This window comes from Prinia subflava, chromosome 5 (genome assembly GCF_021018805.1).
Source record: "Prinia subflava isolate CZ2003 ecotype Zambia chromosome 5, Cam_Psub_1.2, whole genome shotgun sequence".
NCBI lineage: Eukaryota > Metazoa > Chordata > Aves > Passeriformes > Cisticolidae > Prinia > Prinia subflava.
In genome coordinates, this window is record NC_086251.1 from 36053186 (window position 1) to 36072850 (window position 19665).

The following is a 19665-nucleotide window of genomic DNA, read 5'->3' on the forward strand; positions in this document are numbered from 1 at the left end:
CCTAGCCAACAATTTTAGGTGAGAAAATATTTGTTTTTTACATTTCAAGGCAACTTCCAGACAGCTTGCAAATGTGGATTCCTTCAATCCTTTCCCTATTTTTCAAACTTTTTTTTTTTTTACTTCTTTCATATGTGTAAGTCGTACTTCATTAGATGTCACAGGAATTGTTTCCTTTTGGCTCAAGAACACATTCTGCTTAAACTAAGAGCTGTAACTTAGTAACACACCAGGAAAACCAGAGAGGCAGGAAGGAAAAAATATACTAAGATTGTCTATATCTTGCAATTATTTAAGATTGATCCAAGAACCAACTAGAGATACAGCAGTGCCAAACTACAGATAAATTTTAATTTTTTTAATTAGGTTAATACTTGCTTAGGTCACCAGGATTCAAAATGAACTGAAACACGTGATGCTTTGATAGTTATTTTGATTTAGTTAAATTGTATCAGAATCACACCTTAAGTTAAATGAATGTAACTTTGAATTTTTGCAGGGTTTAAAGAAGTAACACAAAGTATACTGATCAATTTTATGATAATATTTATTGTAATAGAAGGAAGGTGATTTTAAGCATCCATCAGCCAACATTCCAACCCCACAGCACGCACCATGCTTTGTATTTACAGGCTAAGGTTGGCTAAGGTGAGCCAGCAATCTAGGCTCTGATCCAAGGGGCCTGACTCACTTCAGCACCTACTAAGGTACACAATGCCATGAGACTTGAGAGCACATTAGTCACGCTGTGAATGAAAAAATGTGGGTTTGAATTCTCATATAACCCCATCTTATTTTACTTCCATTACAACTTCCCCAAAACACTGAGCTGCTGAGGCTCAGGCATAGGCTTCCATTCACACACAGGACTTTGTAGATTGAAAACAATGAAGATAAGAATATAGTCCATTATGTTAACTATTCTCCTGTAAGCACAGGTTCACCTATGCCAAACACAAGATCATTTACACCTGAATGAAAAATGTGAGCTACTGCACATACACCAAAGAGTAAGAATGAACAGCCGCACAGCCAGCTCCTACAGAACACCAATTACTGTAATTTTGACTGCAGCTTAATCCAGTGTAATTGTACATGTGCCTACACGTAGACAGTTTAGTGAGGAAATCATGAATAAGGCTACATAGTAACCACTCAAACAGTAATTTATTAATTTTATTATGCTTAGCTTTTATGTTCCTGAAGGACATTTACTTACCTTTGCACTGCAAACCCTGTCTAAAAAGCCCTTTGAGAAGCTTCTTGCAGTACTGGCAAACTGTTGGGCGTGTGTAGGAGTGGATGACGAAAGTATGAGGCACTTTAACCTTTGACAGTAAAATCTTGTCTAGCTGAATAGGTCGTCCAATGTAGGACTGTGAATTCGACCTCTTCTCTCGCCCAGTGTAGGATTCTGATGGTGTCTTTTGCTGTAAAACACACAAAAAGGAGTTTTGCATTCATTTTTAAAAGAATATCATATTCATATATTCCTTCACCCTAACACTGTCATATGTCAGAAAAAGTCATGTGCCTTTAAACACTAATAAAACATGCATCATGTCCCTCAGACTGCTTTTGAAAAATTTGAATAGTACTGAACAACACCTTTGCCAACACTACTGTCATGTACTTCACATTGTCATTGAAACAGGTTTTTTAATTAAAAAAAAAATAATAAAAATTAAAATGCAGATCAAAATTTCTCAGAAAAGCATTTTACATGATAAAAACCTTTTTTCCCTCTTATTTTTTGTTTTATATCAAAAGTAACTTTTAAAGGCTGTATTTTTTGTATAAACATTACGAAAATTATTACGTTATTCCATGTGCATGTTGGTTAATGATAGAAAAACTATTAGTATTTTCTACCTCCTTTATTTTTAATTTTTGCTATTGCTAACCTTACCACATTTAGATTATGCAAAAGAGATCACAATTGGTATTTAAAGGTGTGTGCATATATATATACACACACCCCCCTTAAAATACCTATTTTATGTATATATGTATATACATATGTGTATATATATATCTGATATTAGACACACAGCATAAGGCAGGAAAGCCAAAGAATTTCTGGAAGAAAAGAGTTACCTTATTTTCTCTACTGAATTAATTTATATGTACATATGATAATTAACCCAGAAAACAACTCACCTAGAAAACTGCTTTGTCCGTATACTTGCCCTTGAGAAACAACCAAACTACACCCACAATTAACATTGAAAGGAGGAAAAAAAGTAAAGAGTACTTTACTTTTGGAGTAAAGAGGAATTTGAAAAGTCATTTTAATGGCAGAAGAACCCAAGGAATTAGTTCCAGGCTTTGCCTTCACAGTGTATTTGCCATGGGGGAAAAAAAAATTCTTCCTTAAAAAGCTCATATAGATTTCTTGCCATGAAGATAAATTCTTTGACTACACTGTAGAATTAGGTGGCTTTTCCAAGAGGCATAAGGATCCACTGCACTAATGCATCCTTTCAAATAAAGTAAAAATATGCAAAATACATTGTATGATCCAGGTACATATGATCACCACAAAGAAACTAGATTGAAAGAAGTGTAAGAAAGTATCTGTCTTTTCTTTATCACAAATAAAAGTGGAAAAAGTCTGAGTACATTCTCGGATATTATAGGTTTATTATTTCCTGAGGTTTAAATCTTCATGCGCTGCAAAGCACTTAAGCATATTAAAAAACCCCAAACAATTAATTAGTCTCAATTTAAAATTAAATTTATTTAATATTTGTTAACCACCAATAAAATTTGCCTAATATTTCTAAGACAGGTTGCAATGAATCTTATGAAGTCAACACGAGCAGGCCTTTAAAATGGAAGGCAGAAGACCATCAGGACAGAAGAATGAGCCACATACTCTGCACAAACAGCATTGTTCAGCTGGTGCAAGCCATCTGGAAACCACAGCCCTCAATGTTTGTGGACAGGGCAAAGCTCACAAGGAGCAGTGAGAAACAGAGATGAAGTTCTCTCAGTTTTATGCCTGTGTAGAGAAGAAACAATATTGGTCCAGACTGATACTACTTCATACTCCTAGTTCAGTGCCTTACAAGTTACAGCCTCAACCCTACCCAATGACCAGAGACCTAGCCCTGAGTTTGCTCTTCGGTGCCCACAAGAAGAGTTTTGCTTGTGGCATACTACAACTTAATGTAAATATCTTCTTTTTGAATAAAATAATTCCTAAAGGATTCATCTTAATTTTTATCACGACTTGCAATGCATTAGTCACGACACTTTGCTCTCTCTTTCTTGAATCTGGACATTTGGTGGACATTTTGCATGTAGTGATGCTAGTCTCTGAAAATGAAGTCTAACTGAAAAGGAGTGCAAATATGTAAGAGAAAGAGTTCTAGTGGTTCTAGTGCTTGCTTAAATTATGTCATTGTAACAAACTAATATTTCAGCTTACCATTCTTATCACTAGAGCTTTTTCTTGACAGTCTTACTCTTGTCTGCAGTTAAAGTGATCCAAATATCTCCTAATGCCATCATCTCTCTTAGAATCCTAACTAATATCATCTACATCAAACCTACTTTCTATGATCACTCTTTGCCTTCATTTTCCAAATTACTGCCTAATCAAAAATTATTTTGGCAACCTGCTAAATACTGCTAAAAGCAAAGTCCAAATTACTTATATCTAGGTGACTTCATGCTTAAAGGATTTTAGAAAGCTGGTTTGGCCATTTTCCTCACCAAATCCCTTTCAGGTTTTAGAAACTCCAACAGTGTTGCAGAAATGTACTGAGACTAATCTTGGCCAGTTATGATTAACAGAGAGAGACAGTCTTGCCTAGAGCTTTGGTTCTGACCTAGATGTCTGATCAAATCTCAGGTGTGGTACAGTACAAGTGTGGGACAAATTATTTGCTGTATTTTTGCTCAGATTGATGGCAAAATTTTCAGTTTTAATGTGCAAGTGTATGTTTCTGAGAAAATGTCAGATTGAACAAAAAGTGAATTCTAGATGCTCTACATTGAGTTAATTGTTTCTGAGATAACTCTGAAACAGTTACTCATCATAACATCAGCAGCCTTGATCAAATAGAGTAACCATTTATAAAGCTTTCGTTGTGTTGTTTGGTAGGGGTTTTTTGTCCTCAAAATTTGTATTAGTCAATGCACACTTACAATTTCTGAAATTTACTTCAAGTCTCATTTCACATGGCTGCCAAGCTGTGCTCCTAAACAGACAATTAACTAAGTTTTTGTTAGCAATTCATAAGTGTTCTCTACAGCTCAAGCAGTAAAGGATACTAAACAAATGATAAAACACTGGGAAACCTACTGTAAGATGTCAGTCTTCAAGCCCAATTTATAGAGAAAAGAACTTCAGGTTTTTTTTGCCTTTCCACAACTGCTGGGCTGCTGAGTGCTAGCAGCGTAGTACACCGTGTGAGGCACCAGCAGTTCTCAACTTACAGTGCCTTCAGGTCAAGGGGTAAAGCCAAGTTTCACCTCCTCCCATGCCAGAAAAGACATCAGAATTCATGGATCTGGTCTCACTCCTGCATGCTCAGGCCTGATATGCCTGACTCCACTCCCTTCCTCTTCCAGCCAGAGGCACTGTGCCCCTAGGTCCTGCTCAAAGGCAGCGGAGGAAGGGAAGCTGGTGGCAGATAACTTATGGCAGCAGCGGCTGGAGCATCTTCCACACCCTCTGATGACTGACAGATTAGGAAGAGTACCTCCTCCCTCTTGTCAGATAAACTTCTCTTTCCAATATAGTCCAAAAGTCCTGTCAAGATCCCTCAACTCTAACTTCCAGCACTCCCAGCATCAGATAGATGCCACAATTTTAAGCCACTGAAAGCACAGGAAACCAGGAACTATCCTATTTTCCCTGGAAAAGCATGAGTCTCCTCCACAAAGCACCTTCTCCTTCAGCTGGAGTGCCTGGTTTGTTAGAAAGATAAATGAGTTTTTCCTGATAGCCAGCCAGACTCCTGACTCAGCAGGTCTGGAAACTTCCCAGGAAATGACTGCTTAACCAGATTACACCATGGAAACTAACAGCCCGCACAGCTCCAAATACTAAACAGTCCCTTAGAACAATCATCCCAGCAAGGTAATCTATATTTTAACAGCTCAAGAGTATGATTTTCCAAGGGACAACAAACACCAAGAAATATATGCAGATACTTAACTGTCCAACTAAGCCAGTGACACATCCAGGTACTTCAATTATGTTTTAACTGTGAGAATATCTAACAGAGTCCAGTTTGTTGACTCTTATTTGGGAAAAAAAAAAGGGTTGGTTTTTTAATTCCAAGAAGGAAGATGTGCCAATCTTTTACCCAGCATGGGGCATTTCTCATGACTTTTATTTAACTGATGCCTTGCTTCTTCTTGCTTTAATTTCTTTGAATTTTTGGAGTATACTCCAAAAAGTTTACATGAAGCCCCTCATGTGAGTTCTGGTGAGCTTTGTTGAAAGCTATTAGAAGACACAATTTGTCTACATTAGCCAGAAGCATGAAATCATTGTACAGTCATTGCAGGAAGAAGACAGCCCCCAAAGGTAAAAATACTCCAGCAGATCTTTCCTTTCCTTTCTACCTTGTCCAAATACACTGCAAAATGCAGTTAAAAAACTGAAATACTGATTCCCCACCAATTGATTCAGCTGTTCTTATTACCTGGATGAGTTTGACTATCTTGTAGCATTCACATCTATTCCTTCCAGGCACAGAAACCAAAGAAACTGTAGGCAGATGCTGAAGGGACTAATAGGAAACAATAAAAGCTGACTGCTTGGACACAGAGGTGACCTCTTGGGAACAAAGGACCAGCTCTACAATCCAGCTGCATGGGCTAATCTAAAACATAAAAGAGACCGCTCGTTTCTTTTAAAAGGTTTTGACAGTCCCACTAAAAATGTCCCAGGGATTCTGACAAAACTTTACTAAAAAGCTTCATGTTCTATGAGAGTCAGAAAGCAACTACTTCCATTTTGGCAATCATGCTTGCAGAAACACGCTCAAGTCAGTAACCTTCACTCAGAAGAGAATAGGCTACACAACCTATACTCTGCTAAATACGTATTTTTTTCAAAACTTACACAAGTAAGTGCTAACCTTTTGCAGGCTCAATATCTAAGAAATGTTGCAACATTATTCCCTTAGTTTACACTGAGATATTAGATCAGAACTAATAAAAGTATTCCCACAATTTTGAAATGTTAGCCTTAACAAAAAGAATAAACTATCACAATCTAGGGGTTTTTATTTACTTGGACAACAGAGAAAAGTGATGTCTATTTAAAAAAACTAAACAGCAATAATTGTTTGCATGAAGTTTCATTTTTAGTGTTAAAGCAGACTTGTTGAAACATGCACTTCCTTCCTATATTAAAGACAGAGGATAAAGTCTTAATATGTTCATACACAATTTCTTCACAGGAAGCTACTGTCAAGTGAGGTGCTAGAAATCTATGTAACCACAGGAACTCTGTTTTAAATGCAATGCAAATGTTGACTTTCTTTTACAAATTAAACTATGTGACTGTAATTAAGTGAATTCAAAGAAACAAATCTTCAGTTAAATATACTGAAATACCACACTTAGACTGCAATCAACTCTGTTGTCTTTCAAGGCTTCTTGCACTCCTCTCTTTAAGTCAAGTGTATGATTTAATCCTACAAGCACCACAGTTAGATAGCTATGGTCTGAAAAACATTTCACTTTCCCATGTGTAAACACATCAAAGAACTGACTTCAGTACAAGCTGTTAATATTAAACTATCCACAGATGGAAATTATTATGTATGCTGTTCTTCTACTCAGACATCAATAGCAGCAGACAGTGGTTTGAATGCTCTGTCTTTAACCTGCCTTATTTTGGAAAGTAGCAAGAGAAGATTACTGGGTTTCAGCAGGCATTGTGGGACTATGCTGACTCCTCAGAACCAGGGAATTCCCAAAACAAAAGCCCTTTCTTTTTGGATTTGCTAGTACCAGCAGCCCTAGTAAGACTTACATAGCACAAAGCTTTTTTTCTGGCATCTTACAGACACAAGTTCATTCAAAAATAGCAGGTTTAGTTTGTTCTTGTATCATGTACCTCATAATTTTAAGTATATTAATTAATAATTTATTTTCATGGAAGTACCTTGCAGTATTAGAATGCCCACATCAGAAGCCAGACCTGGCAGCTTTGTTATGTCTGCTGAATAAAGCTTATAAAAATGGGGGGAAAAAGCACACATGATGACACAAAGGTACCATAGCCAAATTATAATTCAATACAAAACCCTTCAGATAGTCTTTGCACAATTCATCAATGAATCTTGCCTTCTCCGCTCACAAAACGTCTGTATAAATGTGTCCCACCTGTCACTGTCTACATACCATTCTTACCAAAGCAGGGACAACCAGCAGTTCTTTAGGGTTAACCACAGACACTGGTTTGGAAAGTTTTGTCTCTGGCCAGAGGAGATCTAGGCAAACCTACTTGGCGAGGCCTGAAGTAAGTTGGGGGCAGTACTATGTTACCAATACAGAAAAACAAGATTATATATGAGAAGGGAAGGAAAGCGCCACTGAACACACCTGGGCCACGTAAGCAGAGATAAAAGGTTGCATTGATTATTCCTCAAAATAACATTTTGGGATGTTGTACCAATTCACAATAATCCAAATGATCATGAATGATGTCTCAGAAGTACTACAGGGAAGTAAAATGTGCTGCAGCATTTGGCAATTTTCCATATGCGCAAACCAGTTTGCTAGTACTTAGAAACTACAAGAACTTAGCTCCTAATTTGCCCTAGATGTATCACACACTCCTAAACAATTCCTACTGCTACAGTCACAGAGCTTCTATGAATCCCCAGTTTAAGCCATGGTGACTTAGATGCAGGGTCATAAGCTGAAAACAAATAGGTAATTTACAAACAAGTGGCAGCTACTTGATCACAAAACCAACCTGAACCTCTCTCCTCTTCCACGCTGAAGAGTGAAATATCCATAAAACCTCTAGGATCTCTAACAATTGCATTCAAAAACATCAGCAGATTCAACACATATGAAATTTCAGAATATGTACACCTTATGCTGTTTAGCATTTTCTGTTCTACCTATCTTCCTAGATATTTAGAAAATATTAGGTGTGAAACTGAAGCAATATTTAATGGTTTCCTAAATATACATCTTGTAGCTTGAGATTATTGGCTTGATCATCTATATCTTATTTAGTTGTAATAAACCTCTGAAACAATCATATTGGGGCAAACTAGGTCAGAAAAACACTAATATAGTTTGCATGAGTTACAACAAATTCACTTCTACAGCATTTAGTGCATGGCAGGTAGTACCAGGACTGCTATTTTATGGCACAACAGTGTGTAAGGAAAGCCAGTCCAAACTTATCTTCTGTATCCTAAAATGATTTAATATGGGATTTAGCTGAACTTTGAATGTCAAAGATATGCAATACTTTAAGAAAAAAGAGAAATACATTTGAAATACTTTTTGATTTTGACTTTTATTATGTTTAACTATTTTAAGTTATTGTAAAAAAAGCAATAAAACTTAAAAAATGCATAAAGTATAGTGGAATTAACCTAAATTCCTATTTAAATATTCAGCTTTCAGTGTGAGTTCTCAATTCTTAATTCTGTTTAGTGCATGACCGTATATTCATCTGGTGGATCTGGGACTAGATCAACGTGAACACTATTTAGGATTGGCTGAATTACTCAAAGCCTCTATTTCACCTTCTATTATTTTTTAATAAACGCTAGATTCTTTGAGCAAACTCCAGGAGCACTATCCAAAACAGCATTGGGGTTTTTATTAAACGTATCGGCACACTGAAAGTAAGCTCTAGTTCAGACAGAGAGGAATGTGCAGTATGTATCACTGGAGCATGGGAAAATAACTTGAGGGTGACAAGAATAAAACATAACAGAATGGTATAAATCCACAGTTAACTCAAGTGCCTTCAAAAGAAAATATAAATTTTGCCTTTGAGGATCTTCAGTCTAATGAACTCTACTTCAGCCATTAGAAAAGGACTTGTAATTAGAAGTGGTTTAAGGCACCAAGATGCTCTCAGCTGCAACACCCCAGCTCTTCTTTATTCCCTCCCTCAAGGGCCTTTTTCTTCCAGTTCAGTGAGCTGGGGAGGCATACAAGACTTTGGAGGGACTGGAACTGGGAAAAGGAGAGGCATCTTCTGTAGGAGTGTGGAAAACAAAAGCTTCTTAGAGTGGCTATTTCTGAGTCACTGGAAACAAGGACTCCTTATTTCAGTGGGTTAAGACAAAAGGGCATCTATATTAAGTGTTGGGTGTGAGGGAAGAAAGAGAAAATGGCCACCTACAACTCAAGACAATTCCCTCCCAGAGCATCTACTGTCCTAGTTCTGCAGAATCACTCTTCTAAATATAGCTAAAAAGCCTCAAGCCAGCTCTGCTTATAACAAATCTACAGAGGCAAGCAACACCTGGTGCTTTGTATTATGTCAGTGATACATAAATAGTCTTTTCAACTAAAACTATTTATATTTTAAATTTTAAATTATTTAGCAAAAAAGAACAGTAATTCCTGATTCTTCATCGAAGAGCAAAGATAATATGTAACATTCCGCTTACCCATACCCCACGAGACAGATCATTTCTATTTTAAAAGCAAAGCTCAGCAAAACTTTTTCCAAGAAATCACTTCAAGTGTGTTTATAAAATGACCTTACTATATTTATTACTTCTAGAAAAAAAATAACATTTCCCAAAACAATGGAAACATATATTAAAAAATAGAAATAAAATTTTATTGTAGCATATAAATATGTTTTGAAGCAAAACCATAGATAGCTAACACATTTTCTTTTCACAAAAGAAATACGATTTTGTTCTTCCTCCAAAGACCGTGGGGTTTTTTTCATGCCTACCTTTAATTGCTGCTACTTTAGGGCAACCTACTATCATCCAGATTGATGGATTTATCATTCATTAGACAGCACTGTATTTAAAATACAATTATCTTACATATTACAAAAATTGTGGTTTATATCTACATGTTTTTATTGCTTTATGGATATTCTGTGGAGCTGGAATTCTGGGGCACACAGTTAAGTATGTGTTTTAAGAAGAAACAGAATCCTCATCCCTGGAAGTGTTCAGTGGGGCTTTGAACAACTGGTTTAGTGGAAGATGACCCTAACCATTGTAGGGTATCAGAACCATATGATCTTTAAGGTTCCTTCCAACCTAAACCATTCTATGATTATAGGAAATAGTTATTTCTTTCAAAGAAATAGATGTTTGGCCATGGAAAACTTCATTTTAGCATAACAAAATATTCCTCAGACTAACTATGTAGTATTTCTAAAATGTAGTATTCCTAAGATTTTCAAAGCCTGCTCTTTTCTGGTTGCATCCCAAATACATGCTGCAAGGGAAAACGCCAGTAATTCTTAGTTTCAAAAGCTTTTGAAGCTTTAAACACAAACCCAACTTCTTCAAAACATCCACAGTCAAAGTGAAATAGAGCAACCCACTTAAAAAAATAGTATTTTTTTATTTAGATTTGACACTGCTTATATAGAACTGTAACTTATTTGTACACTGTTCATGGCTATTTCCACAGAAATATAGAATCCTAGGCTGTTTGGGTTGTTCTTAATTCAACCATTGTCTGAGAGAAAGAGCCACTCCAATGTTAGTATGTTATCAGAAGTTTATTGCACTTGAATGTGAGGTTTGTTCAGCTTAAAAATAAAATGTTTAGTTCTGAAAGTGAATTTTTTTTCTCCTTGTGTTACTATTAGTATAAATTAGGGCTTCAGTCTAACAAATAACTTCTTACATGCCTAAGAAATTAAAAAGTCCCTTTTGTACTGAAATATTTTAATGTTCACTAATTTTACTGTTTAGTATAAAAATCATGACCTCAGCTTTGGAGTCTGGACTTTACTAATCTGATTTAATTCCTCCATGCCTTCAAATTCATACAGATAATAATAAAAGAAGATGTTGCTGACAGCATGGTAGGGAGCAAATTCAGTACATACCTCATAGCCAGGGCTGACAGGAGACTGACAGGTAGTTGGAAAGAAGAAAAAATAGAAAAAAGAAATAAGGGGGAGAAAAAGACAGAAAATAATGTTATTTTAGAAGCAAGCATGAATGTGGGATCATATTATACTCTCACTCTTTTTAAATAATAAATGCTTAAGAACTGCATTTGAGCTGAGACATGTAAAAATCTGGATTGTATTGTATTCTCCTAGTTCTACTTTGTTTTTAGCATTTTGTTGATGAGTTTTACACAACTAAGAATTAAAAGAAGATTTTATTCTTTGGAGGTAGATTTTTAAAGCTATACTGAAATATAGTCCCCATTCAATTTTAAGCTCAAATGAAATGTTTTATTGGCTAATGAAAACATTTACACCCAAACTGAAACTGTTCCTGTGCATGGTGGTTCCCTATGCAAGGATAATTAATTTTGCATGATTCCACATTATCCTGCCTCAAAGATTTTTAAATGACAAAATTTCATAAGATAGGGCATAACTTATTCACTTTGTAAGTATCATTTTCTCAGAAGGCAGGCTTACATGCTGTGTCTTCTATCAGGTGCACACAGCCTCAACAAAAAAAAAGAATAAACAAATCAGTTTGATAATTACATCTATCAAAGATCTCCAGAATTATTCCGCTCTGATTCTACATGGTAATTTGTGTAAAAATACATTTATTTTAGTCCTATTTGAAGAACTGATAGATATAACAGAGATTATATTTTGTTAGCAGTGATTCAAGTAACACATCAATATTAGTAATCAATGATACACTTTTAGAAACACGGTTGAAGTTTTTCAGTATATTCACACTGACTGTAGAAAAATGAAAGATATTCCAAAGTGCATGGTTTATTGGCATCACCATATAACCTGTCATAAAACTTAACTCACAAGCACTGCAGAAGAACTGAGTCCAAAGGACAGATCTGGTACATGAGAACTGACAGAGCTTATGCCACTTACAAGAAACAGGGTGGAGGGGCAGGAATGGAAATACGCTCAACAGAAAAAAACCAAACAGAAGAGAAGACATACAGAAGCCATGTGTGAGAGCATTTCTGAAAATCTGGTAAATGATACCATGATTTCATGAAATAAAAGTCAGATAAGAAAACTATTTGATTTCTCTAGGCCCATCCCTTTACCTACTGTAAATATATTTTCTTAGTGCATGCATGTGTGTGTGCACATGTGTGATATTTTTAATCGTTAACACAGGGATACCAATGTTTACAAGTTCTCAGAGAATTAGAGCCTGCAGTATAGATAACACTTACTGTACTTCTTCACTGGCAATTTTAATGCTTTCAAACATTTTGAAATATATAGCTTGCAAAACAGGTATTTTTATAAAAAAATTATATAAAAATGTGTCAGCAAACAGCACAGTCACATAATTTAAAATGTTTTCAAACTGAAAAATTTTTGCTACATTTTAACTGTACAGTGCAGTGAATATTTACAGAGGGTATACCAGGATGCTCACTCATACAATTTTCTTAACCAAAATTAAAAAATAAAAAAAGACATCAGAATTAGGGCCAGCCTTCCTCAAAATTTTCTGTCTTGGCCTAAGTAATTTCTGAAACAACCTGCTGAGAATTATGATTAATCCGTAAACATTTGTTGCTGTAGTTTGCAGAACTTAAGCACCTTACTCATTTATGCAGCTTTTCAATTAAAAATACAGATCCATAATGTTAACCTTAATTTCCAAGTAGCTTTAGACTAATGATAATCAGTAGCATAAGTACATAATTATGGCTCATAGATGGTACTGCATCTAACACCATGTCTACATAATTTGCAATAGTGTCCTTTTAGTATGTCAAGTTTAATAAGTTTAATATTCTAATTGAGAGGAAAACATGATAATTGTTGTGTGTACTTATAAATTCTTTCCTCTCTTAAACCTTAAGGTTTTCAAAACCTTCACCTAGGAGTGGATTAATTTATACACTGTGTAAAATCTTAACTATCCAAGTATATTATGACCATGAATGCTAAAAAGAACAAACATGCAAAAATAAAAAGTAGGTATCATTGTCATTTACTCCAATCAACATTTTGTTCTCAGAAGAGTTGCTTCCATTTCAGAAAAGTAATATATTATTGAACATACAAGTATACCATATATTTATCTGCTTTTGTGTATACTGTACATCTATATATACATCTACACACATATATACAGACATATAAATACATTCACCACAAAGAGTCATTTAAGGATCTACTGGAGATTTCTCCTACTTTCTTCTGAACACCCAGAAATATGCTAAATATGCATGCTTCAACTAACTAACTACAGACATGACTGCAGCAGATACTCAGTTTAATGCTGTCGTGTCTGGGTCACAGTGTTCTAATGAGATGAATCTTTCCTATTTAATAAGCCAAGGGAAACAGTGGTCTGATACAGAAGAAATTCTCCAACTACTTATATTGGCATAGGTGGCAGTTTTAGATATAAAATAACCTGATTGTTGACAAAGGAGGAGACTCTTGGGAGTATCAGAAGTGACACATACCTTAAACCCACATACTTTAAGCGGATGACCTCCCTTTTACGTCAAGATGCCTTCTCTTACTTTATAATTTACATACCACCCTCCTCTGTAGTCTGTAACAGGCAAAACCAGATCCTATTGCACGAAATGTCATCATTTCTTAGCCCCTCCCATGGCCTCTACACGAGGGAATCCCATACCAGAAGGGCTTCATCCGTCACGCTGGGCGAGGGCTCTGCAGAAACCGTTCGGACGCTGCTGAGTCCTGTCAGGGACACATTTGATAGGCGCCTTTTCCTCACACCGCTGCAGTTGTTAGGAATTTTAAATGCACATCTCTTATGGTAGTTTAGACCACATCCTGAAAGGAGAAATTTAAAACCATCCGATTATGGTTTACTACTCAAAAAAGCAAGTAATATCGGATTTTTTCAAAAACAACAGATTCAAAAACATTAGCCTTAATTTTGTTCAAACTTTTCCCTCTACTCTGCTCTTGTTTTCTAGAGAGATAATGTTATCAGCTCCAAATAGATACATATACAACCAGTGTTTTGCTCCAATTTTTCGAAATCTATGGCCTCAAAGTGCAGGATAATTCTATGACCAGCACTTGGGAGGCAAGCAAGTCTCACTGCAAATGGTATATTCTACTGGATTCAGACTACCAGAAGTCAAATAGGTGTGGCAAAATGAGAAAACTCGGCTAGAACAACTTCACATGGATTGACAGTAACTTCACTTAAATAATCTGAATTACTGCGATACAAAATGAGACACAGGTTCATTAAAAATCATAAGGGAAGAGTAAGAATAAATAAATTTTGTAAAAATACGTATCAACCAATTTTTTTTACACTCAAGGTTACAGAGCCACATTTAAGACAATTAGAGCAGTCAAAAAGGTAAGTTCTTTAATCAGCTCATCAATTTGACAGTTCTTACTGGCTCTAACCAATTTAAAAGCAGCTTTAGACACAACAGACAGAAGCAGAGCAGAAAAGTCTCTTCTTTAGACTGAAAACTACGTCTCACTGCAGCTTACCCTCACATTTGAGTCCCTGACGCACCAGCCCCCACAGCATCTCTCCACAGTGGTCACAGAAGGCGGGAGCCCGATACGAATGAACAAACAGAGCGTGGGGCCGGATTTGAAAGTCTTCAAATGTAGCAGAAGCTGTAACAGGAAGAACATACAAAAAATTAACACAGTTCTTAACATAACTACTGCTCTTCACTTATTAGGTACTTCATAAGAGAACAAAGCAAAACTCCTTTTGGCCACTATGATGCTGAACCTTGAATTAGAAATTGTTCACTGCATAATATTTTGAAGATATAAAAAGAGTGATGATATACCTTCAGACTACAACAACCACTGGAAAAAGCATAAAGCTGTATTTACAAACCTGCAGCAATGACATCTCTGACAATATTTTTCCAATCAAACACAGGAGTATAATAGCATATCAATATTTATCAAAATTGTCAGAGTTCAATCAAACATCAGAAATTTTTCAAAATACTCTTTTACAGTTTTGACTCACTACACCTTGAAGGTGCACGGACATAAAACAAGCTGAATACATCCAGTAAAGAAATACTGCAATTTTTTTTTGACAAGTAAATGAAAGTGTATCTAAAATAGTCCGTTTCTGCTGATCACTTGGTGTAATTAATTCAGCAGCCCATGTTGGTATCAGTGAAGTGATCACACAAGTTAAAAACATGTATTAGAGCTTAAAAATAAAACATGTTATATTGGGGTATATGTTATAAAACATATACCCAAATTTCAGTACAGAAAAAAACCTTGCAGGGCAGCCTAGAAGACAGTTGTGCATTACTTGAAGTACCAAATCCTTACAAAGTGACATGAGCCTGCAACTAGTGTAACAGCTGAAAAACTTATAGGGGCTAGTTAAAGGCACTAGTGCAAGCAATAAAAATAACCAACTAAAATGTTTTAAAAACTATTTATAATACAGAGACAACCAGTAACACAACACTTCTAAAAACAGACTTAAATGAAATATTTCCTTTTTCTTATTAAATATCTTAAACATATATCAGTCATATATCAGTGGCCAAGAAATATCCATCAAACGTTGTTAAACACCAATCACATATGCAAACATTTAATCTCATTCAGACTGCCATTTAAACAAGTTGTGTGCTTACTCTTCACAGATATCAGGGTGAATGCAATAGGTATGCAGCCACTTGACAGAAATACTTTGTCTTTCAACAGAAATACATTCCTGATTTGCAACTGACAGAAAGAAAGAAAGAACCACACCCAAAACCAAAACAAATCTTCCCTCCCCCAAGCCCTGTTCTTTAATGGTTCAATTCATAGGAATTCCTAAAGATCCAAACACCCTGGCTTGTTCCTTGTCTAATCATGAAAAGAGAACGAAAAATCTGCATATTGATAATTGATAAAAAAAAAAAATTAACTAACTAGAGCAGGGTATCAATATGCCCTGGTCTCAATTGCTTCTCTGCAAACAACTGCTACTCTTTTACAGAACTGTCCACAGAAAAATGAGTTTCTAGTCTCAACCAGTCTTGAGATCTATTAACAAAAGTATTTAGAATACCATCACAAAAGTAGCATCCAATGATTCCAATAATATCAAACTTCACTTTTAAAAGAAGTTTTTACTAGAACAATCCAAATCATTTAACAGTGTACTTATTTCAGGATTTCCCTTTCTTCTCTCAGGATTATTTAATTAAAAGCATTCTACAAAAGTTTACTTAATTCATAACATTAGGATTTCATAAAGCAGTCCAACATATTAGAAAAATCCTGAAACTAAATTAAATAGTTTTGTATTTATCTAAAAATGTGTAGGTCAGGCATATTTAATTTCATACTGAAGACAGGAATTCAGACAACACCTTCCCAGTAGATCACTGATCTGTGAAGTTCAGAAAGGATTTGTTTTTCGGGGCCTCTATTATCACCAGCATGCTGCCATAGGAGGAAAAGTTGTCACAGTCAGGCAGCAGACACCTCTATGGTCCTACCACACAAGGGAACTGTGCTGTTCCAACTGAGCTGTGATAGGTCAGCAGCTGGATAAGATCAAATTATAGATGCAAATCATACTGACCCTTGATAATTCACCTCCTCTTCTCTTGCCTGGTCTATGAAATCATTTTATATACATGTGAAGACAGGGTCTTCAGCATTTTGGAAACTGCAGCGACACAACACGCTATGACAACTCCTCAGCAGCTCAGCTATAAACACATCACTAAGCCTTCCCATCTCTCTACTTGTGTCCTCCAGACTTTCTATCTCAGTTTCAAGCCTCAGATCTTTTGTTCCAGACTTTCGTTCTCAGATTTTGCACAATATATTTACCTACAGCTTTATGAAGAATATTGTGATAAACACCCCTGATTCTTTGAAAATGAAATGATCATGGAAAAGATATGTAGGTATGTATGTAGGAGCCTTTTCAAGGATATGTACCAAAATTGGAACACTGCACCCTACCAGCTTCCAATATATCTGCAATGTACCCTTCTTTGCTACTGGATCTCTAGCTTAAATTTGCACATGCAAATATAAAATCAAGAAGCTGATAGAAACAAGATACTCAGTGAGTATGCACTTCTCTCCTAGGAGAAGACAAGGAAGATCCTACTGTTAACACTCCCAAGAAATGACAGCCATGGATTTTGATAACAGATATGTGAATTTTAGAGATACAAACGTTTTGTTTATAAAAATAGACTTTCCTGAGGCTGTTTCTAGAATCCTACAAGTAATAACCAAACAACTATTAAAACAAGGGATATGTAAAATAAAAAGAGCCTAAATCCCAGCCTAGCAAAGGATTCATGTATCTAAGTTCACGGCAATTGCACTGAATAACCTAACATTATGTCTGTATCTAAGTTCTATTTTGCATCAATGACGCTTACTATTGGAAGATTGGAAAGGAGTTTTACATCAATTTACTGGATAGTTTTATAAAAAGTATGAACAGTGCACCAAAACCACAAATAGCCTAATAAAAATCAGTAACTCAGTTAACTTCAATTAGTTTAATAATTTAGATAATGGATTAAAAATATATTATCTTAAAATAGCTTGAAAGATCTGGGGATTGTGAGAAGTATATATAATTTTCTCTGTAGAAGTAAACCTGAAATCAAAATCTCCCATCAGTAGTTTTGCCTTAGGAAGTGATTTATAAATTAGGTCTTCCTTTTAAACTTCTTCCTACCATCTAGTCAGTCAACTTTTTAAAATTACATCTCTAGGAAGCCTTTCATACAGCCATTAACATTCAAAGCTTTAACTTTCAGAATATTCCCATTATTCACTGAGAAAAAAAAAACCCCAAAGCCCTGCTGATGAAGAGAAAGATATGTATATTTTTTCCAAATTAAATTGAGGCCTTTCTTGGTAACAAAAACCTTCTGTAATCAGGCTACCCTTTTACTTTGACAGAGTATTGATGGGGTGAAGAAAATTTTGTGCCTGTATGTAAAATTGTGCTGTAAAAAAAGGGGGGGCCTCCAAATCAGGCTATAAGCACATCCTGAAAAACTTAATTACTCTGCAGAAAAGTTTGCAATATTATGTTCTTAATATGACACTGTTACACTGTTAACTCTCAGACTACCTTGTCATCATCTATTTAAGCTTTCCTAGTATCACCAAAACACAGACATGGAAACTGCAAGAGTTTTGACAAGACTATTTCATCAGGGCTATTAATGACTTGGCTGTTGATGGCTAGTACTCCTTGTGCTGGGCTCAGTAGCAGACCTATCACTCAGCACAGCTGGAAAGTAAAACATGAAGACATTGCAAATCAGAGAGGCAAGGTCTTGCTTTCACAAAGAGGCAAAGAATTTACTTCATCATTTTGTGTCCCAAGTCCAAAAGGGCTTTCATCTATACGCAGAGGTGAGATCCTGCTATTACGAGTAACAGAGCTTCAGATAATGGGCACTGTCCTCTTGCATCCACGCCTCTCACGGCAGAAGAAAGCATCAGTCACAAGACTAGCAAGATCTTGCAGCTATGAAAAGCAGGCATTCTCCTGCTACCTTCTCGCATTTGGAATGCATTTAAGAGTAATGTATTCTGTTGAGTTCCCACAGGCATTTGTAACTTGAGTCCTTACTTACAAGAAGTGCAGGCATCCACCACTTAAAAAATTAATATAACTCACAACTATACACTACTAACTTCAAGCACTGGTTAAAGAATAACAATTAATGACTGGGTATACAGCTCAGCTGGACTAAGAGAAAGGAAACCATTTCATTCTTTTCAATGTTCCCATCCTGGCAATCAAATACAGTTTGCATTTCCAGAGTCTCACGTAAGTCAGCAGAGTTGTGGCAGGTCACACAGGTCAAAGACTCTGTACCTGATATCCATCCTAAAAATCTGAATTAAAAACTAGACTAAAATTATCAGGACCTTAATACTGACTAGAAATAATCACTTCCTAAAATCTATACATGTGCGTATTTATAACAATTCTGTTTCTTTATCTGTTCAGCTCTGAAGTATGGTAACTTCGATATGGAAAATTTGAATCCATTAAGCTTTCTGGATCTGAATGTCAGTATTTTAGCATTCTAAATTTTACATACAGGGAAAATCCTCTTAATACAATAAATTTCATTTTGTTTTCTTTACCTAGTATTGCTTTATCCCAATGCTTTAGGTAAAACCAGTTCTAGTTAGGCATACTAAGTTGACATTCAGGTAGGAGGTGGGGAGACAGAGGGAGACATACATTTTCAGAACTGAATTTGCAACTCTTGAGCAGAAGCCTGCTACTTGCTAAATGCAACTGGTACAGGCTAGCTGCAATTTTTTTTATAATACCCAGACTAACCAAAAGCTGCATGTCCTCAGTCCTCCAGTGACAGAGGTATAGGAAACCAAATCACCTGCTACAAGGCTGGTAACATGTGCTTCTGCACCTGGACTATTTAATTTGGAAACATGAGCTTGGGTGTCCAGAAAGCCAAGGAGAGGGAAAAGAAAGGTCCCCAAAAAAGAAACAGTAATGACAGAAAGAAGAGGGGCTGGAAGTGCGAGGGTGAAAATCCTGA

At 35.9% G+C, this 19665-nt stretch overlaps 1 protein-coding gene across 2 annotated transcripts in view; it reads right to left on the reverse strand.

Moving 5' to 3' along the window:
* PRKD1 (protein kinase D1) overlaps positions 1-19665 on the reverse strand; it is a 116173-nt gene that overhangs the window by 27336 nt on the left and 69172 nt on the right. Inside the window, exons 3-6 of one of the 2 annotated variants that reach the window (XM_063398850.1) lie at positions 14609-14740; positions 13764-13924; positions 11039-11062; positions 1220-1430 (exon numbers count right to left, since the gene is read on the reverse strand). In XM_063398850.1, the coding sequence (XP_063254920.1) occupies positions 1220-1430; positions 11039-11062; positions 13764-13924; positions 14609-14740 (528 nt within the window). The remainder of the gene's footprint in view (positions 1-1219; positions 1431-11038; positions 11063-13763; positions 13925-14608; positions 14741-19665) is intronic. The other variant, XM_063398851.1, reaches the window with a different exon arrangement.